At 48.1% G+C, this 24,472-nt stretch overlaps 1 protein-coding gene across 1 annotated transcript in view; it reads right to left on the bottom strand.

Moving 5' to 3' along the window:
• adarb2 (adenosine deaminase RNA specific B2 (inactive)) overlaps positions 1 to 24,472 on the bottom strand; it is a 121,941-nt gene that overhangs the window by 31,337 nt on the left and 66,132 nt on the right. The window contains exons 2-5 of the mRNA XM_062521352.1: positions 8,767 to 8,856; positions 6,821 to 7,392; positions 6,480 to 6,745; positions 6,248 to 6,425 (exon numbers count right to left, since the gene is read on the bottom strand). Of these exons, the coding sequence (XP_062377336.1) occupies positions 6,248 to 6,425; positions 6,480 to 6,745; positions 6,821 to 7,392; positions 8,767 to 8,856 (1,106 nt within the window). The remainder of the gene's footprint in view (positions 1 to 6,247; positions 6,426 to 6,479; positions 6,746 to 6,820; positions 7,393 to 8,766; positions 8,857 to 24,472) is intronic.

Here is a 24,472-nt window from a genome sequence, read left to right as displayed (position 1 = left end):
TGGCCTTTTTTTGGGGTTGCGTTTGTGAGATGAGGTGCATACAGTACTCTGGTTCAGGTAGCGCGGTCGTCGGCAGCTCTCTGCTCCCCTCCTCAGTGGCCCGCTGCCATCATAACGACTCTCTGAGCTCGCTAGTCTAACCACACTAGTCTCTCACTAGTCCCCACTCATCTATTACAAGAGGCTTGGGTTCATGCTCACTCTGGTGCACACATCCCTAATGGACACGAGAGAGAGTCCAACTCCAGAGCAGTCCAATGACATATAGTCTAAACAGTTCATCAGCACAACCCCATTACCCTCTGTGCATCCATTAGATTGTCCAGGGATTCCTCCTGTCCCCTCCATTTTACACGGAGGCTGAGGTGATGATTTCCTCCCCCTCTCTCTCTCTCCTGTGCTCACCCCCAGCCCCTCGAGGTCCCAGCGGATCCCTCTTATTTCTCCCCATGGTAAATGTAACATTACCGCGTGAGAGGAGATCCATTCTGTCAGAGCTGGAAAGGTTCCCAGGGCCCCAGGTTAAGCAAGGACGCCCTGGCGGAGCTAGAGTAGAATGGGGGGGCGAGAGAGGAGAGAGGACCCTCTGGGGGTTCCAGCAGGCCTGGAGCCCAATGGGAGGGCTGAGGGTGCCACTTTTCATCCCAGCCTTGCATGCCGGGGGTGGGGGTTGGGGTGAGGAGGCTCGGGGGATGTGGAGTTGGAGGGGTGGTGGTGGTGGTGGGGGGGAGGTGTCAGTTGAAGTCGAGCGTGGGCAAAATCAACCCCATTTCCCTGGCCCTCTTTCCTGTAAGGTCGTTCAAAGGTCATGGCAAGAGCCGGTGTCGGTCAGCGGGCTGCCCTGTGCGCCTGTGGCGGCTCTCTCTCGCTGCCTGGCAGGCAGAGATAACCCCCACACAGTCCGCCCCGCCGGTGCCAAGCCTCGCTCCACGCAGCCAATGATTTATCTGGAGCCATTTGGTACCTGAACGTCTATGAAATCGTAATGAACTTGATTATGTCCTTTAATGAAGTGTGAGGGGCTTCTCGGGGAGGTGATTAGCGGCCCCACACACTCCAGGGCCGCCGAGAGCTGCTGCCTCCCTGCCGGCACGCCGCTGAGCAGAGACAGGCTTCCGTGCGCGGGCGGGCGGGTGGGTGGGCGGCGGCGGCAGGCTAACACATCGGACCCTTCCCCGTGCTGCGCTCGATGTCACCACCCCCCCCCCCCAACCCCCCCAACCCCCCCGTCTGAGGCCATGATCCACTCTGAAGACCTCTCAAGTGGACACCGACTGCAGCAGAGTCGGGGGGTCGGGGAGGGGGGGGGGGGGGGGGGGGGGGTTCGGGGCTTGTCTTTGGTAATAGACTACAGGGCTGATCCTCGTCTGGGCCCTGGATCGCCCGACTCAGGGGTTTTTCACTTGGTGTCTGCTCTAAACGGCTTGCTGACATGCTAGAAAAGATTTAACAGTCTTATAGGTCACATTTTGCATAAGTATGAGGCCGTTTGTGATGGCCTTAACCTTTCCGTGCACAAAGTGGCCTCCCGTTAAAAGTGAAAACATTATTGTACAGACAGTGAGAGGTTAGCAAGACACGGCAGAGAGAAGTTCCTCTCTTTTATACACAGCTGACCGTATGACAGACTACCACCTCTAACACATTACCATTACCATTGTATCTCACATCACACTTGAAACAGGCCCTGCTTCCCATGGGTGAGAAGTGCTTAAGAATCTCTATTACACCATATGTTCACTCTATGTGAACACACACACACACACACACAAATAGACACACAAACAACAAAATGCTGCATACTCCGCGCCAAATATTCCACACCCGGAGGGGTGCTAATCAATTTTGTTATAATCTGTTTTTCACACCTTGCACTGTGACTGAATTTCTATTTCTCTGAAATCATGGCACTCCATGCCCCACCATCCCCCACCTCTTCCCCCGCCATCCCTCATCTTCTGTGCTGATATCAATTAATGATTTTTGCTTCATGGTTGTTGAGGAGGCTGTTTGTGTTGGTAAAAATAAAGGTTTACAAAAAAAAAAGAAACAACAACAAATCAGTAAAATAGCTTCCTGCAGACGGGGTGACCTTCATGTGTTTGGGAATGAAACCTAATTCGCTGTGAGCAACAAATTACCATGCTGAATTACTCGGAGCCAATGAACACCTTATGTGGACTCAAGGACCTGAAAGGTGCATCTGAAAGGTTGTAAATGATCTTAACACTCATATGTAATAGACCTCGAGAACTGGACGGCGTCAAAACTGCCTGCAAGCACGGATGCTGGTAAGTTAGAATAAATAGATGGATAAATGAGTGAGTAAGCAAACAAATAAACACAAAAATAAATATATAAATGTATTTACTCTCATTTCCAATCCTTTTGTCACTGAAACTGTATCGGCATTAGCCTGCAATGATGTGGTTCCCACTTCAAAGAGCCCTTCGATCAGCTGCTGATTTTCTCCACACACACACACACACACACACACACACACACACACACACACACACACACACACACACACACACACATCTATAGACAGCCAGAGAAATGCCAGAGAGCCATGGAACTCTGCACTCCCCACCTGTCCTCTCTCCATTACGCTTCCCTAATTGTGATTCTGCACCTCGCTGCCATCTCCTTATTCACATCATCACTGATCCAAGGTCAGCAGAGAGGCAGGGTTAGGATGATTGTGCTGCCCCTCTCGGTGGCATGGCCTGATGACCTCCACTGCGTCCTTCAGCTGTTTGCGAGCCCCGCCACGCCGCGCCGAGCCCGACATATTCTGTAAGGCTTTTTTTTCTCCTGTTGACTTGGCAACGGAGAAGATATTTGTCACCGTGCAGGGAGATTAAGTGGCCAATCAACCTCGGAAATGCAAGGGTAATCTTTCCACTCTGCAACGTGGCCGGCGCTACGCTCGCACCAAATCACAATGGGCTCGGCGGACGCTGCGGCGGCGTGCGGCAGACTTTGAGCACTTCACAGGCACAGTTTAGATGCACAGATATGCACAATCAATGCCACAGCACAGAGCCAGCGAGCAGGACATTCGGAGCAGATGGCAATGTTTATAGTGCATTTAAATGCCCATTAGCTCCCAGTACAGTGGCAACTATGTTGACATGTAAATACATATTATACATATTTATGTTTACACAGATGTGTGTATGTGTGTTTGGCATGTTGGATTCAGGTTGGCTTTTTCATTTCCAGCGGGCTGAGGGGCTATGTGGGGAGTTATTGTGGGAGGCAGCTTGCCTGAGGCAACACGCATGGCCACCGCTGTCCCTCCTGGAGAATATCCCAGCCCTGCCTGAAACACTTCCCCAACGGAGACCCTGGCTGTCCTTCCTACACCCCCGTAAAGGTGACCCTTTGCTTTTCATCTCTCTCTCCATCTCTCTCTCTCTCTCTCTTTCTGCATTCCCTCATTCCCTTTTCATATCTCTGGATAGCATAACACATAGAACCAAGCCTCACATGACAGCCTGCACTGCCTTTCACCATTTGTCAGCACAAGACTGTGATACTAATTCTGCATGCAGAATACAACATGCTCACATTTATAAAATACAGACATCTACAAAAAAGATCCAAACAAACAACAATATTTGCAATAACAAAGAGCTAGGACAGCCACGAGGCCGGGGGCAGGTCGGGCACAAGGGCTGCAGAGATCAGGGAGCGATGCAGGGCCTTGATAACGCAGAGCCACTGGCAGACTTGGCACAACAGCGGCATGAGACCCTCTGGGCCAAGACTGGCACCAAATCCCCACCCTACTCTCACTTCTAACAGCCATGGGTCGGGAGGGAGTGAAGTCCACAGAAACAGCAACACACTCACAAATCTATGCACAGACACACGCAGGCACGCAGGCACGCAGGCACGCACGCAGGCACGCACGCACGCACGCAGGCACGCACGCACGCACGCAGGCACGCACGCACGCACGCACGCACGCACGCACGCACGCACGCACGCACGCACGCACGCACGCACGCACGCACGCACGTACGCACACAAAAACGTCTTGTCTATACAAGTGTTCAATTGTGTACAAACAAACACTCCAACACAGTAACAGATATTGGACACATTTAATAGCCCATTTCAGATGATCTCCTGTAGCATCAGGGGGAACTTTTGTGTTTGATGTGAGTGTGTGAGTGTGTGTGTATGTGTGTGTGTGTGTGTGTGTGTGTGTGTGTGTGTCTGTGTGTGTCTGTGTGTGTGTGTGAGTGTGTGTCTACGTGCATGTGTGTGCGCGAGTGTGTGTGTCCTTCACCACTTCAAAAATGACTCGACAGCAGACACCGCAGTCTGACTTTCAAGAATTTCCACAAGCGAGCGCTTTTCTGGAACTAAAGCGGTGAGGCAAATCCTCCCCAAATCCCTTTAAACGGCGTGGCGGAAGGGGAGAGAAAGAGAACTTTCTCCCGGGCAGACACAAGCAGGTTGTTGGGTTGATGTTGTTCAGAGGGAAGGACAACATTTGGTCTGTCTGCTTCTCTCGGGCGAGAGGGGAATGTTAATATGACATTGGGCGTGAGATAGCGCGCTCGGCAACACACACACACACACACACACACACACACACACTCTCTGTAGGATCAATCCTCCAGGGCTGCACTGCGCAGGCACACCCAGACCCATTCACCAGCAGCCAGAGAGCAGCGCAGCGCACAGCCAGCAACATGGCCGCTCGGCTGGAGGAGGGCTTCAACACGAGTGTCACAACAGACCGATTCCTTTCTACATCTGCGTTGTTGCTTTGGGTTCACAAATGACACAGCAACAGGAAAAAAAAAAACTATTCTTCCTCAACAAATAAATCAAAAGGAATTTGTGCACTTGTTTGCAGGTTATTAGATTTCCCAGGGCTGAAGAGGCAGCTATATTAAATTTGCCACTACGTTGCTACACGGTTCTCTTTATGCCGAAAGTTGCTCATACTTCCATTTTAGCATAAATGAGACTACTCCAGTGGCAGTGACAGTCCTCCGTGTAGCACTAAGAGGGCCTCATCAAGTCTTCTTGGAGGAGACGGCAGAGCTGTGGGAGTGCTGATCAGTGCACCAGTTTGCCAATCAGGGCTGAATGATGATAAATAATTGCTGCTTTGTGCCTCAGTTGAGAAAAGGACTTACTGATCACTACATAGTCAGGCTAGTGTGTTAATGAATGACTGCCATCCTTATGGTAGTAGTAATATTCCAGTTATGAAACATACATTAGGTTACATCAATGCAAATGATAAAAATGTATTGAAACTATATTGTGATATATTACACATACTTATTGAGAATGAGAATATATGTACTATATGAATTATATAGTATGTATGTATGTATAAGTATGTAGGTTCTACTGATTAAGCAATTCCTCACTTTACACAATATATGGGCAAGATTTGTGTCATAAATGGCATCATACCCACTTTAAAAACTGCTGTGACATTGAGTTTGTGAACCTTCAGGAAATTCATCTGAAAGTGTCACTTTGCAATCCCCTTAAAATTCCATTTCCCAACTTGATTGCTATTTACGTATTTGACTAAGTAAGGGGAATGGGCTAGTATGTTTGTTGATTTGCCTTTCACCTTTCTATCTCCTTTGGGCAACAGATTAAATTAATGTTTATAGACACTGTGATTCCACACATGAGGAAACAAGAGATTGCGCAAAATTACAATACTTGTGCAATTATAGCTCTATAAACAGGGGGATGGAGAAAACCTCATTTCAGGAGTATGGCTGTTTTCTCCTGAGTCAACGACACAAGGACGATAATTTGGTTCATTTGCAACCTTTTCCATCTGAATAGATCACTGAGCAGATACTGTTTACCCCTGGCCTCGCCAATCCAAAATGTACACAGACAGCGACATGCACACGCGCACATGCACACACACACCCACGCGCACGAGCACACACACACACACCCACACCCACACCCACACACACACACACACACCCTTTGTCTCCACCTCCACCAAGTGAATACTCTGCTTACACAATTCCCCCACCCTGAAATCCACTCTCTTGCCATGGCTGCTCTGCCCGTTTCATGCCAGCCCATAATCCCTGTGCCCTGCCCATCCCACCCCACTGCTCCATCTCCACCCTCTTAATTAAGTCCCAGCATTCCCTGCTGCTGCAGCTATTATGGCCCAGCAGACGGACGGAGGGGGGAGGAGTGGGCTGCCAGCTACCAAGCTGGCATCTCTCACCTGGGGCAAATGAGGGCACTTATTCCTGCTGGGCTGGATGCCTGCTCTCCCCTCAGGTGCCAGCCTGATGTTGAAGAGCGCCTGCAAGGCACAGCGCGCCGCCTGGTTCTTGGCCAGCTTCTTGCTGCGCCCGCAGCCCTCGAAAACGCGCCCGTCCACGCGCAGCGCCATGATGAAGCTGCCGCCGCTGGCCGCGCCGTTCCGCACGCGACCCCGCTGCTGTGACGACGACGACGACGACACGGGTGCCTCCGTCCGCTCGGCCAGGCAGGCGTAGCGCAGGCCTGGCCTCAGCTCCCCGAGCAGCGTCACCGGGCTCTTCTGGGGGTCGGCGGCGGCGGCGACGGCGGCGGCGGAGACCACGGGCGAGCGGCACGGGCCGAAGCGATGGCGCGCCTGAGCCATGAGGTCCAGCGTGTGGCGCAGCAGCCGGCCGTGCCTCTGCAGCGCGCCCGACAGCAGCTCGCTCTCCGTCGCCGAGCGGCACAGCGCCAGGCCGTCGCCCGCCGCCCCCCCGCCGCCGCCGTGACCCGACGACGAGGAGGAGGAGGACGAAGACGAGGTCGAGATGATGGGGGTCGCCGACGACGGCTCGAACCCTCGGAAAAGGGGGTCGGGAGCGTCCGGCGTCTGGTCAGAGGTAAAGTCTGTGGGGGCGCTGCTCAGGGCGCCCATGGCGGAGTGGGCCTGCGGGGCGTTGGGGAACTGGACGAAGGAGCGCAGCGCCAGCTCGGCCGCCCGCATCTTGGCCTTCTTCTTGGTGGGGCCGGTGCCCTCGTAGCTCAGGCCGTCCACCTCCACGGCGATGGCGAAGAGCGGCGCGTGCACGGGCCCCGTCTGGGACGCCAGCCGGTACTGCAGGCCGGGCCGCAGCTCGTTCAGCTGCACCAGCGCGTTCTTGGGCGCGTCCGACCACGGGCACGACGACGACGCCCGCCGCGGGTAGACGGGTAGACGCGGGGCGCGACACAGCCGCCCGTGGTTCTCCTCCTCCAGCGGGCGCTTCCTCTTCAGCCCGGAGGTGCCCCCGCGCGAGGCCCGGCGCTCCGGCTGGAACAGAGAGGACTGGCGCTCGGACGAGCCAATCACGCGATCCTCCAGGTTGCCCACATTACGGTTCTCCTTGACCTCAGCACTGCTTGTGCCTGTTGGGTGAAATAGACAAGAAAAAAGGATTTAATATAGTATAATGTTGAGCAATATAGCACAACACAACCCAACACAACACCACACAATATGATTTAATATAATATAATATAATATACTTTAATATAATATAATATAATATAATATAATATAATATAATATAATATAATATAATATAATATAAAATAATATAATATAATATAATATAATATAATATAATTATTCATTATACATTGTTCTAGTCTTGGGTCTGAGTGTTGGAATGGTCTGTGAATATGCAGATGGTCTCAGGCATCAGCTCAGCAGCAGAATGTGTGTGTGTGTCTCTTTTACTGAGACCTGTAATCTCTTCCATTATATGCTCACTGCAAATCCAGTCAGTTGATTCACAATGATATGGTAATGAAAAACAGACCCACCATCAGCTGCGGCATCTCGCAAAGTTCATGCTAAGAAAGGCCATCTTATTTAAGTGTTTTAAAAATCTGAGTACAAATCCTCTCAAATGGGACATTATCTGGCAAATCACTCGGTAATCTGCTGCAAAATTGGCTTGGAGTCCTTGGCGGAGAGTGGGTGTGATTTCTTCGCTGTATTCAATGCAAAGCAGCAATCCCTGATGTAATGGGAGATATTGGGGCGGCTTATGGGTGCTGCGAGGCGAGGAGAGGAGCCGAGAGGAGCGGAGAGGAGCGGAGCGGGGCACAGTTTTGCGGCTGCTGTTGGGCACGACCCCAGACAGCTATACGGGCGCTGAGCCCCGGCAGTCCGAGGGGAGGAAAATAGTGGAGCAATTGGGGTCATGAAAATGGCGCACTTATCAGGAACAAATGGGAGTGCTCAGGGGGCAAATGTAGGGATGTTCAAAGCTTGACAGAAATCATGCGGGCAAAAGGGTTAATGCATAAAGCATAAGGTTAGCGCCACCCACCATTACTGGTGCTTTTAATTTCACTTGAAGGGAGCTATTATCTGTGATGTTGCTGAAGTTTTCTCTGCTATTATTACATTAGGTCTGTGTTTCAGAACGAGAAACTAAGGTAAAAGATTTCAGTTTATCACTTTGACACATTCGGTGACTTCAGCACAGAGGCTTCCCGAGGGAAAGACACGGCACCTTTTTGTGAGAAATGCCACGTCTCTTCTCAGAGCAACTTTTACCGGATGAGAAGCTAAAGAACATGACTTCACCATTGTCCCTCTCTGCCTCCATGCATTCCAGCGAGTGGAAAACTCCACTAGTCGCCACGGTGTTCAGGCAAATTCCAGCGCATTTGCGTAGACATGTTGTATTGTGACAGGGAAGCCTTCGGTTGGCTCTGATTTGTGACCATGTGTGCTCGGTGTTCCATTCGCACAGTCTCGTGACTTACTTAAACTGTCCTCGTCCACCGTGCTGGTAGTCCCAGGGCTCATGTACTTGAAGGGAGCGATCAATGCTGACAGCATGCTGCCAACTCGCTCTGAAACACATTAACAGAGACAAACAGCAGTGTTAGGGGGAGTGTGGAGCAAACCGCAGTGGGAGATCCTGTGCAGATGCGAGTTCTCTTTTTTTTTGACATTCTGAGGTGGCACAAATCTGAAGGGACCAGGCTGGGCAGGTGAATGAAAAATGGGGCATGTGAATGAAAAATGATGTCGGCCCTATATACAGTACTACTCCTCCAGGGCTAGAACATTAGACATGCATTCAGAATCTGTGTTTTTGATGTTAACATTGATGACTGAGTAGCCTACTAGTGATCATGAAGTCTATAAAAACAGAAAGGGGCTTGGACAACTGGTAGGCTCAGACTGTTTTAACTGTGATGATTTCTACACCACTGCAATTCATCTACAAAATATATGAAATTGTACTTTAAGTCACACTCATTTGCGATTTCACACAAGTGAAGAGTTTGGTAAAATGCTATACTGTATATCTTTACTCAATCAAAACAACACACTTGCAATTGAATTGATGTTACCTGAAATACACAATTAAATGACATTGTTTAGTACCTATGTCTCTAGGTGTGTAATGTGTATATGCATGCCAACGTGTGTGTGTACGTGCGTGCATGTGTGTGTGTGTGTGTGTGTGTGTGTGTGTGTGCGCGCACGCGTGCGTGCGTGTGTGCCTGTGTGTGTGTGTGTGTGTACATATGTCTGATGTTTACAGCACATTCCCTTATTAGGGCCCTGGCTTGCTCTGTTGGACTCGGCCCAGACTGAACAGCATTGACAGGACAGGCAGCCCCAGTAATTACATCCTCCTCACCACCACCACCACCACCATCATTTAATAATCAATACTCCTAATGTGCTCGGAGAGCGAGGAACAAGACAGAACGACCGAGGATAGAGGAGAGAAGAAAACCAAGCCGAAAATAAGGAGAGAGAAGAGGAGCAGAGGGTATCTGTCTGTGGACTTTGAGGGGGGGGGGGGGGCGCATCAACAGCACACGATGACCTGAAACTGTGAGCAGCACACGCGGCGCGTGATCCACCACTAGCACACCAGCACAGGGAGAGAAGGGTACGGACAAACCTCCAGGCAGGACCAGATGGCCTGGAGTCCCACCATGATTCAGAATAATGTAGAACACATGGACTAAAGATAGAGCATCGCATCGGAGAACAACAAATATAAATAAATAAAAGCACACACCAACCATTTACATTTGACCTAATTGTGTGATTAGCAGCCCTTGACTGCAGCTGCTCATTGACAACTAACTGATTTGAGAGAAAACACACACACACACACACACACACATTTGTGCGGGCGAGGAAAGAGTATAGTCTCACTATGACTCTTCACTCAGAGAGACCATTACCACATCAGCTTTGATAACAGGTGTAAACTACATCATCAAATCCTAAAATAATATGCGGCGTGAGGCCCGACGTTTACTTCCTGTCTTCGAAATTGAGTTTTGAAACCGTGTCTTGGTGGGAATAGCCGGTCATGTTCAGCAACCGGAGGGTTCCGTCATTAGTTTAATGTTTTATGGGGGAAAAGGCAAAAAAAACCCCTAAATGTATTATTTATGCCCTTCATCACATCATCATGCCTTTGGGTCTCTCCCACCGTCTCCAGGCTCTCTGCTCACCAGCCCAACACACTCAGGAGTCAGGAGAGCTGTGGTGGAGCTGGCAAAGTGACACCATCACCCTGATAAGGCAGCGCTGGAGAGCTGCAGGTCTACCCGCTCTTGGGGAGCCTAATCATTGGGATTGATTTGGAGGGGCCCGGTGCCCATCTCAAACAGATCGGCCTGAGACAGATGCGCGGATAAGCAACTGCTGACCGAGAAAGGACTATTGTTTGGCCCCGAGAAGGCATTCAAACGTGAGGGTCCAGGACATGCGAGGAGAGGTAGAGGAGCCTGTGTTAGCAATAATACTGAATCTAAAATGAAACCCACCTATCAGTCAACCTTAAGAAATCCTCCCACTGCTGTAGGAACGTGACCAAGCCAAGGCAGTGGGGATTTTGACAACTTGTAATGTGTTGAGTGAGATAAGAGCCAGAAATCCAATTATTTTTTCTATCCAGACATGGTCAGTGTGTGTGTGTGTGTGTGTGTGTGTGTGCCTGTGTACGTGTGTGTGTGTGTGTGTGTGTACGTGTGTGTGTGTGTGCGCATGTGTCTGTGTGTGTATATGTGTGCAAGCACCCATGTGTATGTTAGAAGCAAATGGTGAGCGACTCAGCCTTGTTGGACTAAAAAAAAGTCAGTTGAATTTCTAGGTCATACACTGCAACCAGTTGAATTGAATGTCAGTCAGTAAAGAAGTGCATCACTCCTGCCTGCCTCCAACTTTCATTGTTTGACGCTGGTCTTGTTTCTTTGTCAGGGGGTGAACTCAGACCACTGTGATAGCATACAGGAGTAAGCCCTTCCATGTACCACAAGTGGGCAGAATCCCAATGCAAAGCCCTGGAAAGACCCCAGTACTGTGACTCTATACCGCATCAAACATGTATCAGGAGTATGCTTATGAAAACATTTTTATTATATTTTGTCCAGTATACATCAAGATTGAGTTGGATTTTGCTTGCTAGAGCACAAAGTATAACAGCGTTTGGACGTGATTACAAGTCCCAGAGTAATTTGAAGCCAATGCAATATTAATAGCCATTGATTGTTGCCTAAGGTGTCGAGCCAAAGAACAATCTGAGCCGAGATTTCTCCGGCTGGACCCTTTGTTAGAGACAGCGTGACAGGCAGGCAATACAAAACAAAGCTCAATGAAATGCCAGACGACAGCAGCGGAGCCAAATGTTCTCTGTCACTGTTTTATCGAGAGGTGGGAGCGGTGAGGCTTGGGGGGGTGAGGGCGGCGGGGAGGGGGGGGGCGTTACATCACCTTGGCCCTGAGCACTTTGACTTCCTGTCTGAGTCACTCACTCAGGCGAAGAAAGAAAGCCTATTGGATCTAACAAATGTGAAAGCGCTGCTTTTTGAGTTGGCTAAACCAATCTGCGGTGCGGCGGCTCGGCGACTGGGAGTCGGGCTCATTCATTCTGACAGGGGGGAACAAAAGGGGGGAGAAGAAAAGAGCCGGCTAAGGGCCCCGGCTCAGCCGGATGGCGCCGGTATTGTGCGGGGAGATGCGGAGGGGATAAGGGCTGCTGCTGCCCGCTCCTGGGCGGTCACCGAGGGAAAGGTAATGAGCCCCATCCTGTCACCCACCGCTCCTCCACACCCCCCCCCCCCCCAACACAGCGGCCAGCCACAGCCTGGACCCCACAACCCTCCCCCCCACTACTTTAGCATGCCGCTAGCCCCTGAGAGGCTGACCGGCCAAATGCGTCTGTAAACCCCCAGTCCACCGATCCCGTTAAAGCACACTCTCACCAAACAAGGAGCCGTCTGAGCCCAGAGAGAAAGGAAGAGTTCATATTTTAGAAGGCGTTTGGAACACACACACACAAACACACACATACACACACACACACACTCCCTCCCTCCTTTCTTATCGTGACTTTTCCGAGAGCGGCTGTCTCTTTTCCGCGCCTCTCCTCTCCACTGACAGGGGGTGAGATACAGCGCTCGACGCCAGCATGGCACAGTGTTTATTTTTTAATAGGGGGTGAGGGGGGTGCTTGGAAAGAGCAGACGGGTGGATATTTAGCACCTGATTAGCGGGACAGAGGACAGAGAGAGATGCGCCATCTGCTTCACATGTGCTTCCCTCTCTCACTGCCAAGGACAGGGGGGGGGGGGGGGGCGGGCGGGCGGGCAAGCGGGCGGGCGGCAGCGGGCTCGGAGATGACCAGCCGCGCGTGGGCATAGGTCCTAATCTCACACTCCCACACAGTCCACTGCCGCTGCCCAGATCTGGCGGCGTCCAGAAAAACCGTCCGATTTTTTTATTTTTTTGTTTTTGGTGCGGGCCCGAAGCATGATTGAATTAGCGTAATGAAATCACGGCCCGTGTGCCGACGCGCTCCGCTCGCGGCGCCCGCCTCGCCTACCGAAACGGTAAACGCCGGGGCGGCACGCGCTCTTGTCCGCGCAGTCCGGGGTGAAAGTCAGCCCGCTGGTCATTACGGACGCCATTACAGCCCCCACGCTCCTCGGTGAGTGTCCGCTTCAATTAGACGAACAAATGGACGCCCCCAGTCACAGAGAGAGAGAGAGAGAGAGAGAGAGAGGGAGAGAGAGAGAGAGAGAGAGAGAGAGAGAAAACACTTTGAAAGACATTATGACTGATGGGAGATTAATACAAGAAATAAAATCGGGCATATGAGCCACTGCAGCACGGGCATCGTAAAGCTGTGCCCGTGCGTGCGGGCGGGCGGGCGGGCAGGCTGGGCAGCCGCCGGCTGGGAGGAAGAGGTGAGGAGAGGAGAGGCCCTGAGGTAGCGCGTGTGGGTGTTAATGACTACAGGGCTGAGTGGATTGATATGGTGCTCGTAATGAACTCGAGAGGCCACTCCACCGCTGACCTGCTTGTCAAGGGTCTGAGAGCCATAGAGACGCTCAGGCCTCCAAGTGAGTGTGTAGGGAGAAAAAGCTGAGCAAATCCCCGGCCCACGTTCTATTCTTCAATAATTATTACGCTCTGAGTGCTTCCTGCTCTGGCATAAGAGGGTGCCTGTGAAATGGAGCACTCTCATAGAAGCGCATTAATGTGCCAAACGGCAGCCAAGTCAGAGTTGAGGCCAACTGTCACACGGTGCCCCTCCACGTACCACCTCGCAGTACCAGGACAATAACGCGCTGGCGTGATTTTGAAGAGCTTTCAGAGGAAACAGGTGTTGGGGGAAAAGCTTTCGTCTTGCAGACCTAAAAAGCTTTTCATTGTGCCTGTTTTCTGATGTGCTCTGTGGCATGACGGCAGTGTAGAAAATAGATAAATGTGGCGTCAAGGGTTTCTCCGTTTCTCCCGAGCTGCAACTTTCTCGACTCCGGCTTCTCCCCGGAAACCAAAATAACAATGACGGCTCTAGAATGTGCAAGTGCACACACTCTGTATGAAAGGCTACACGGAATACAGAATATACACAGAAACAGAGAGACACTGGGAGTGTGTGAGAGAAACTGGGTGTGAGAAAGCATGATATAGAGAAGAAAAGTTGTGAGAAACAGAGAGAAAACTGGAGATATATACCAACAACAAGTCCTGAAAGAATTGAAAAAGTATCTAGAATTCTCTGCCATAAATTCAACATAACATATATTCAAAACCACTCAGGATGTGTTTGATTAAATCTACAAGTTGTGATTAGCACTTTATTCTACTTTGTATTATTACAGGTATTTTTCTCTCTCAATAAAATTCCCTGAATATTCATGAAGGCTGTCATCCACTAGAACAAGGAATACACATGCTAGCAAGCTAGTGAGGTGCAGTGTTCTCTGAAAATGCAACTAGCTAATTCTGGGATTAAATAGTTTATAACATATAATAAAACTGTAATAACACATTGGGAAAGTTTTGACCCTCTCCCCCAACCCACACACACTCACACACAAACAAAATGGAGTACGAGGGCACCAGGACAAGACCAAGCTGACTGCCCTAACAGCACATTGGCCTTTCTCATCTAAAGGTGTTGGCAAGTCATTCAACACATTTCAGGAAAGAAAAAATGATTGGGTGCCTCTCTCTCTCTCTCTCTGTATGTGTGTGTTATGAGTGAGAGAGAGGAGAGAGAGAGAGAGAGAGAGAGAGAGAGATCCTCACGAGTAATGGATTTATTAAGCAATAAGAGGGAGTTTGCTAACAATGAAATGATGAAACATTTTCTGCTGAAAGTAGAGTACAATATATATTTGCTGTGCTGTATCATAAAACAGCAGCAATGGTTTAAAAGCATGTAGTTATGTATGACCATGTGGCTATCATGACATACGCCCTAACAACACTTCTGAGGGGTTAGATGTCCTAGTCTAGCCTAACAGTCACACACTTGTTTCTTGACCATGTCATGTCAAAACGTAACGTTTTATACCATTTCTGGAGGGTAAAATTGGACAAAACATGTTCCATTTGATTGATTCAGACTACGTTTTAATGTTTGGTCGCTGTGATGATCATCTGAATTTTGAACCAATTGAATATTCTGATCAAATTAGATTCCAGCATTTGGGCCGACATATAGTCATACTGTTGTTGGCTCATATTCAAACTGAATAGTTGCTATTTGCCTTGAACTTTATATGTATAATGTTTCATCTCTTGCAACCACTGTGATAACTGTGCAGCAGTGTAAAGTACAGTGTAGACTAGCAGAGTGCGGCTGTGCTGGATTGTCTTAAGCATGATGTTCATCGTTAGGCTTTATTTGCAAACACACAGCAGAGTGAGTAAAACCGCTGTGCTGTTGGCTGTGTTAACGGCCAGTGGAGCATCTGGCACAAGTGCTGTTTGCTTTTAATTCGACCAGCCAGCATCCACAGCCACTTGTGTCCTCTCATCTCAGGCTGGAGACCTTGCACCACTTTGGGGTTATCACTTCCAGACTGCCACCACGCATTCCCTTCATTTTTGAGACCATGAGACTCTCTCTTTCATCTCTGGTACCATTCAGCTTTTCCATTCTCACTCTCTCTCTCTCTTCTTTGTAGCACTCTGATAGCTATTCTCCAACATAAATAATAACACGTGTTTTCATGTTCCTATTTAGATCAACAAAGCTCTTCTTTTTGAACACGTCGCTCTCTCCCTCCACCAGCCCCACCATTTATATCCGCAAGAACAACAAGATTTAAAGGCTTCGCGGCATTTTGAAAGTGCGCCGTTATTATATGTGTAATTGGCACGTGTGTTTACTCTACTTTGTTGGGCTGAAATTGCCGCACCGATGGTCTTCGACAGCACAGATGGGACAGGGACACTTTTTCATTGCCTGTTCCATACGATGGCGCCCAGCACATCTGGTATGCAGCGAGAAGCATCTTTGCACTAATTTGTTTGTCACTATGTATTGAAGGCACGATCTGTCATCCTGCCGTGCTTTGGTGGCGGCGTGATGTCTGAAGACATGGCTAGTCATAAGTTTCCGACGCCTGGCCACTGGGGACTCACTTAAACGCGTCCGTCTGACTGCTGAAATGAAAGGTGCTCTGGGGAAAATAAGATAGAGGAGAGAGGGAAAGAGAGAGAGAGAGAGTGTGACAGAGGGAGTGTGAGGGAGGGAAAGAAGGAGGAAAGCGAGCAAAATGAAAACAGAGCTTTATTGAAGCAGTCTTCTTAGACATCTTGAACGTGGACCAGAACAAAACAAGGATGCAGAGACAGGGAGCAAGCCTTTCAGCTGGGAGTTCTTTGAAGACTGTAATATGCAAAAATAAAATGAAAACAAATACATTAGAGTGAAATTAGCGCCTAAGCAATGAGAATCACTCCTAGGGATCTAATTCACAATGAGATTTCTAAAGCATTCCCCTGTTTCCTCCAATTGCACTCTCATCCTTAATAGAAATAATTTTCAAAAACGGCAAAAGCCCTCTTTAAATAAGCAACGTGTGGAAGCGTGTGTGTGTGTGTGTGTGTGAGTGTGTGTGTGTGTGTGTGTATAAGTAATTGGGACGGAGTCCTTTGGTGCTCTGTCCTCCATTTCTTTTGGAAAATCCCAAAGCAAAATTGCGACAAATGTGAACTGACAGCCCATAATATCACGTTTCCAATGCTGTGCACTGCACTAAGTGTGATTCTGAGTCAATTAAAGAAGTGTTTGATGTTGATACATTGAGACTTTCAAATTAAGCGCGTGAACCCAGCTATTTACTAGCGTGGAAGGCAGCGCGCTTTCATAATCATGATACACTGTACGTCCACAGGGAAGAGAATGGGTGGGGAAACCACCATTTACACACATGTGCTTATGCACGCACTCACACAAAACACTCACACTCTCTCTCTCTCTCTCTCACACACACATACACACACACACACACACACACACACACAAACACACACACACACGCACACACACGCCATGTGCTTATGCACACAATCACACAAAACACTCTCTCACACACACATACACACACACACACACACATACACATGCCATGTGCTTATGCACACAATCACACAAAAACACTCACACACAAACACTCACACACACACAGGTTGATCAAATTATATATTTCCCTCGCGAGTGTTTCCCCCGATTTAAGTGGGACAAAAAGGGTGAAAACTTAAATGAACTAAAAAAGGGGACCTGGGAGGGCTGGCTGTTGAATGACTTTAAATGGTTCTGGCACCGGCACAAAAACATCCATTTCTTTTGCATAAGTCCCAGTGCATTTATCAAAGGCCAATCACGGTACAAGTGATGGGAGTGGGGCATTACTGTAACACTGTGCAGGGATTAGGCTGCACACGCGGCACATGATGCATTATGGCGGAGCAGAAGTCTGAGCAGCAGGGCCTGCCTGCGCTCCTCTAACACGCGCTCTTAAAAGGAGCCGAGGTGGAGGTGGTGGAGGTGGAGGTGGTGGTGGAGGCTCTTCCTCTTCCGCAGATGGGACTGTGAGAATTAGGCGTTTGAAAAGAAAGAGGGCCTTTGGTGAAATTGGTGCCATTTTCAAAAACAGAGCTCTAAAAGCCTCCTGGGAAGAGGCACGGATTAACAGGTTGGAGCAGCGCGATGTCGATGTACCCTGAAAAGTGGAGCCAGTTTTGGATTCCTGCCCTGTTTGCCTTTCACTCCTCCACTTCCCCCACTCACTGTCACTCATGGCATCCTTTAGCACATACATTTGACACATGCACTACAGCACATAGACAAAAGTGGTGGTGTGCCACTACAGTACATACTGTAGCAACTTCATTGACATCCCATTCTAAATCCATATAGGCATTATTATTGAATCGGTAGCCCATTTGCAATTAGAACAGTTTCCACACACCTGGAAAGGCTTATATATATATATATATATATAGTGTATGCACACAAACATACCCGGACAGACACACACACACACACACACACACACACACACATAAACACGCACACAAGGACAGCCAGAAACAAACCAGGAAAGTCAAATGTGATTTTAATAACCCAACCTGGGTAGCGTCCACAAGAACGGACACAAAACACAGCCCTAATACCCATCTGTGGAAATCACTCTCACTGGTTGGTTAGTCAATGTTCAGAGACCAAACAAGCACAAAATCTAGTCCATCACAGTCGGGCCAAAAATAAAGAAATAAATGATACTTACAGATAGAGTAGCTGCTTTCTCATATTGCCTGAGTGCTACGGTAGGCTCCTTTGAATTATAAAAACGGTGAGGTTTTGCATGACGACACGTTAAAAGGCTTTCCCTGTAACTCTCTCTCCCCCGACCTATTCACTGAAGCACTCTTTTTTACTGATTTATTACTTATTTATTACATTTCCCTTTTCTTTTTTCTTGAAACACTGGTTATGGTCCGTTGTTTATACTTTATATATCATGGTACAGAGGGAGAAGTATGAGTCAGGAATTGTAGGGTGTTAATTCTATTCATTCGATTGAAAGCATTCCAGTACTAATATCTCAACCGTTGATATATAAATGTCACCCAATCATCATGCAATCAAGGCGACTAGCTACAGGGGACTTGCATTTCACTTGCCATCAAAGCAGCGTGGCTTCCAAATGGTCCCAATGGTAAATGTGAAAAGGCAAATGGCACGGATGAAGGAGGCCATTAGCAACTCTCACTGCTGAATTGGTGCACAGGGGCTCATTTGACGAGCCTCCTCCTTCTCCTCTTTTCTGATGTGCCTCCCCCACTCTCCCTTCCTCTCCTCTCCCCTACTGTCTTTTACTCTCCTCTTCTCTCCCCTCCACTCCTCCTCTCCCCTCTTCTCTCCTCTCCCCTCCACTCCTCCTCTCCCCTCTTCTCTCCTCTCCCCTCCTCTTCTCTGCTCTGAGGAGTGCTGAGCACCTGAGTCATATCCGCGAGAGTCACACATGTATCGAATCATTCTTGCCTCTGTTCTGATTCTCTTCACACCTCTCTCTCACCTCCTCTATCCTGATCACTCTCTCTTTCTTTCTTTCTTTCCTTCTTTCTCTCTCTCTCTCTTCCTCTACCTCCTTTGAAGCATAAACACCAAAATCCACACCACGCAGTTCTTTTGGGAGGGGCCTCTCCACACGTGTGAAGAGGTCGTTGCCGCTCGAGTCAATTTCTCATTTAATCTGGGGGCTCCAGTGCGTCCAGCAGCGACAGACGCTGACCCAGCAGTCGTTCCCGACCCCTTTTTCTCTCTCCTCACACAATCGCCTGAGAGTTTCATGACCTGCATGATCAAGGACTGTAGTGTGCATTTCAGCTGAGCAGCAGTGCACACAAAAGACATTAATTTCTCAAGAACAATTGAATTGTAAACAAGCCCACAGGCACATTTTTGGTTGCTTCCAAATCGTCAAATGTGAATAAAACAGTGGAGAGAGATGCAGATGAGAAGTTTCTGATGGCAATTGCAGCACAGGCCTCTTCATATTAGATTGCTGCCTCTGGACATGCAGTTAGATAGAATAATGGATACGGGATATCTATACAAACAGACACACAATTGCATTCCTATTTCCATATGAGAGTGCAAATTTCATTCCATCTCTGTGACTCCAATCAAGTAAAATAAATATAGTCTGTCACAATTTCATGGGGCAGTCAGCATAAAAGCAAATATACATAATGCCTTTGGACAAATAAATAATGTCCTGTCTCTTTAAATAAGTTTTGAGGGCACTGAGGCGAGGGCACTCATTTCCATTTCTGGTGAACATTTTTGCTATAAGCGGTAAACTGTATTGCGAGCACATTCCAAGAACAGGCGCGATAAAAGTACAAGATAAAACAAAAGGATTTGGAATGTAAGCTGACCAGGACACGGAGAGGGCACTTTAACGAGCGGAGATATTAGTAATATCCAATTAGGAGCCGAACAAAAGGCCCGGGGCCCGTGGGGAGGCAGCCTTCGCCACCGCCGCCTCAAGTCTCCGCTCGGAGAGGCTCACTCTCCTTGGACATCTATCTGCAATTCATCCTTGCTCTCCTTTTGTCCGTCTCTCCTTCTCTCAACTTTCTGATGTCATCCCTCTCTCTCTCTCTCTCTCTCTCTCTCTTTCTTCTGCTGAGGCAGGCTGATTTATGAGGGCCGCGGTGGCCTGTTGGGAGATGATGAGTGAAATGGTCCTTCATGTTTATAAAGTCTATGAGTCTCACACCTGTCACCGGCAAACACATACAGTACACCCAGGCCTTGTATTATAGACAACACTGTTCTCCCCATCAACATTCAGGACCAGCTGTGGCAATGCCCGCCGGGGCAGAAGTGGAGGGAAAAAAAAGCCTTCACTGTGTGCTGTGAAGATGGAGCTGACAGTCTGAAGTGCAGGCCTGGCCTTATTACATATTTACCATTTTCAACACTGGTCACGCTACATTTATTCTGGACCTGCAATGGGGCTCCACCATGGGCCAAATCGCCCCGTGATGGATGCTAACATGCTAATGCTAAAGGTTGACAACCAAGAACAGGCCCCTGTGAGTGCACGTTTCTACAGGCAATCAATAATAGTACAGTGATATTACCCAGCTAAGAGAGGCACATATTGCAATGTCCCTTCCAGTTTTTTCTTTTCCCGGCAAAGGAATGCAGGCGTCGGCTGTATTGTTTTTATGGTGGGTAAAGATTGATGCTTCCGTGTTTATATACATCAGGGCCATGCAGGCTCACGGACCTTGGCCTCGGAGGTCAGCAGGCATTTGGGGGAGTTATGGATGAGGCCTGGCCTGACCTCCACCCCCGACGCTGGCGCCATCCCATAATCGCTCTCATCGAGGAGCCCAGAGCCTCCTGACCTCCGCGGGTCACCTATTCCAGGGGTTAGGCCAGCGCGCAATGCACTCAGGAGAGGGATGGAGGGGTGAAAAGATAATAAATGGATGGATGGATGGATGGATGGATAGATAGATGAATGGATGGATGGATGGATGGGTATGTGCTTTGGCTGGATCCGAGAGAGTAATCATTAGTCCACAAGTTGTATCATCTGAGGAGGACCCATGAAGATGACCTCCCTTTAATGTACAAGAGCCCATAATGCCATACTTCAATACGAAGCATGTCAACATGAGAAACCACATAGAATAGTTGCTGTTTGCTGTCAAAAATAATGTTTACATCAGTGAGAGTGTATAATATGTCTGAGTGTCAGACATTTGATTCTTTTCATTGAGCGAACAGAGGAACAATACAGTGTGTGTGTCCCTAGAAACATATAAAACCAAAACATGTTCAGCCACTATGAAGAGAAACTGTGTAAATGTGAAATGGTTGAAAGCAAAACACACACGCACACGATTTCAGCTCACCCAAACATAAAAATGGAAATGGGAAAAGCTTGCTTGGGTATTCATTGGAAGTATTATGTGACACTGATTGGCTAATGCATGCAAATGCATGGGCCCCTATTACGGCCATACTCCAGGAGAGAGGAGAATCATCATTAATCAGAGAAGATCACTGTAAGCTACATCTCCTTCATTAGCGCAATCACACACAGAGGCAAGAACAACAACGGCCTGGATGTCAGCCTGTGAATAACACTCCTGTAATTCAGAATTAATGGATTTGAGTGCAGAGAGACTAAAAGACCTGATTAACATGAAGGGCAGCATCCAGTGAGCATCCGAATGACAGTAAATACTGTAGCTGCACTGGGATCAGGACTTCTTGGCCTTTTGCTCTTCGTTCACACTGATACAGAGATTTAAAAATAGGTGTGCATCAACCAGTCATCCTCTGAAATGGATGACTACTCCAGGCTTCATCAGAGCGCACTTTAATAACAGGGATTTCTTTGTATTCTGACTCACACCAATTTAAGAGACTACGGTAACCAGAGATGACTCATGTGATGTGTAGAAGTTTGGCTTGTGAACTTCTAAATCCTCGTCAGAGTTCATTTAGTGAGGCACGGAGCCGCTTAACTGTGAAGACGTCCTCCCTTCACCCTCACTGTACACTGTAAATTCAGTCCAGAAAAGGAGGAGAGACCTGGAGGATTGTCCACCTCCTTTCCTGACCCTTGGGATTGTGTCAGATACACATACAAACACGCAAAATAAACCTATACGGCATTTACTCTGGTGCTTTTTCCCCTGGTGATTGTGTGAGCAAGTCAGACACACAAGAGACTCAGCCTCCATTTTAGGTGAGGAATATACAGTATGTTTACTGTATATATGTACATAAGAGATGTAGCCTACACACACACACACACACACACACACACACACACACACACACACACACACACACACACACACACACACACACACACACACACACACACACAAACACAAACACACCACACCTAAAAAGGACTGGGGTCCTCTCGGCTGCCGTGTTGGCAGCCATTAATCCTGTGCTGTTGGCTGAGGGGGAATACCCTGTGTGGCCCCGGGGGTCTGCTGTTTTAACAGATGACTTCACGCTGGCCAGAGGCCCCCTCTTAGTTTTGGCTCCTGAACCCAACGATTCCAATTTTGGTGTCACTGAAGGCAGTGATTCATCATGGGCTGTATTACTTAGTGCGCCAGCCTGCCGGAGCCATTCATCTCCCACCCTGCTGGGCTGTACAAGCCCCCGCTCACCACACTCTGCAAGGAGGGGGCACCTTCCCCCAGTCCCCCCCCCCCCTGTCCTCTCCTGTCCCTCCAGGCATAGCACGACAAGGCCACAGTGACCTCAAGACATGTCTACACAATAGGAATGCATGCATGACTTACAGAAGGGATACTGTACATTCCATATAGCCAGGTGTAGTGATAAACTACCGATCGTTCCCTATGGAACACTGAGCTAGTACTGTATTATGGGTTAAGGAAAGGGACAGGTGGTTTTCTGCTATTTTGCACTTCAAACATGATTCTTACTGATTCCCTGCTTCTTCCAAAGCTGTGTTGAACTACAATGTGCTATATACGCTAGAAAGGGTTCATCATTTTGTTCCTGTGTTGTTGTGTTTTTCTGATCATGCTCATTGATCATATTCATTGAAGTTCTAGGGAAACAAGGTGCTATATACAGTAGAACCAAAATCATTCTATTGAATGGCACGCCTAAATGGTTCTATAATTCATTTGGTACCCCTAAGGGTTCTTTAAAGCCTGCATGGTTCTATACAGCACACCAAGAACCCGTTTTTAAATAGTGTAGTCCTCAGTTAAAATGTTCTTTTTACTTATATGGAGCCAACACCATTGTTTTCAAGGTTCAAACTTCAAAAGTCTTTTTTACTTTTGACCTTTAACCTTTGAAAATTGTTTTTAAAATAGTTGTGTTTACACTGAATTATAATAAAAAGTGATTTCATTACATCCACTTTACTCTCATATAATTATTCATTAAGGACCTCTAGAATATAATCATATATGCCACTTTTGCGTAGATGTTTTTAGTTAGATGAAAAACTTAAAAATCCCAAGGCATAGCTGACTGCCTCAAAGTGCCTGAAAAGGCCCCGGACCTCCAAGTGTTAACATAGCTGCTCTGGTTCCCACACAAACCCATGTCCTTCCTTGTCCGTGCGTAGGGAAACAAGGTGCTATATACAGTAGAACCAAAAATCATTCTATTGAATGGCACGCCTAAAAGGTTCTATAACTCATTTGGAACCCCTAAGGGTTCTTTAAAGCCTGCATGGTTCTATAGAGCACACCAAGAACCCGTCTTTAAATAGTGTAGTAGTCCTCAGTTTAACATACTGTACTGTAGCTGCTCTGGTTCCCACACAAACCCATGTCCTTCCCTGTCCGTGCGTGGGCGCCGGGGTGAGGAGGTGAAGGAGATGCCCTCTGGGCCTCCGCTGACCCTGCCAAGCAAGCACACATGGAGGCACAAGACAATTTCACGCACCCCATGGGAGAGCTGCCAGGCCTGGGCACGGGGACTGAGGCACAGCCCCAGAAAAGTGCTGCTCCTGTGACTTCAATTAGCACTCCGGTCCAACCCCCTCGGCTACCCCGCGCACACACGTCTGCTAATGATAATCACACATTCCCATACATATAGATAGCAACACACACATTCCCATACATATAGATAGCAACACACACATTCCCATACATATAGATGGCAACACACACAAAACACAATACATGTAGGGCTAAGAGTCATCTATCACCAGCACATATACTGTAGTGATGTTGATTTGTTGATTTGCTGTTGTTGATCATCCTGTTTACATTGTAGTGTATGTTGTGTGTGGTGTGGCTACGGGGACCTTGAATTTCCCCTTGGGGATCAATAAAGTGTCTATCAATCTATCAATCTATCTACAGTATCTATCTATCTATCTATCTACAGGTATCTATCTATCTATCTATCTATCATATCTCTGATGTTGTGCGAAGGTTGAGGAATCTTCCATTTGAATGTACATGTATCGCATGTAAATACCGATTCTATTCTATAGAAAATAAGAGTAAGAGTAACCTGACCCTAACCCTATTCTACAGAGCAACAATTTATCAAAAACTCACAAATGCCGCAATGTATTGTAAGGGCACAATTTGGGATGAAAATGTGAAAATGTCATTGATACATTATGCAGAGTC

This window comes from Sardina pilchardus, chromosome 19 (genome assembly GCF_963854185.1).
Source record: "Sardina pilchardus chromosome 19, fSarPil1.1, whole genome shotgun sequence".
In the NCBI taxonomy this organism is placed as follows: Eukaryota; Metazoa; Chordata; class Actinopteri; order Clupeiformes; family Clupeidae; genus Sardina; species Sardina pilchardus.
The sequence above is the reverse complement of the archived record's forward strand: the minus strand, read 5'-3'. Positions and strand labels throughout refer to the sequence as shown.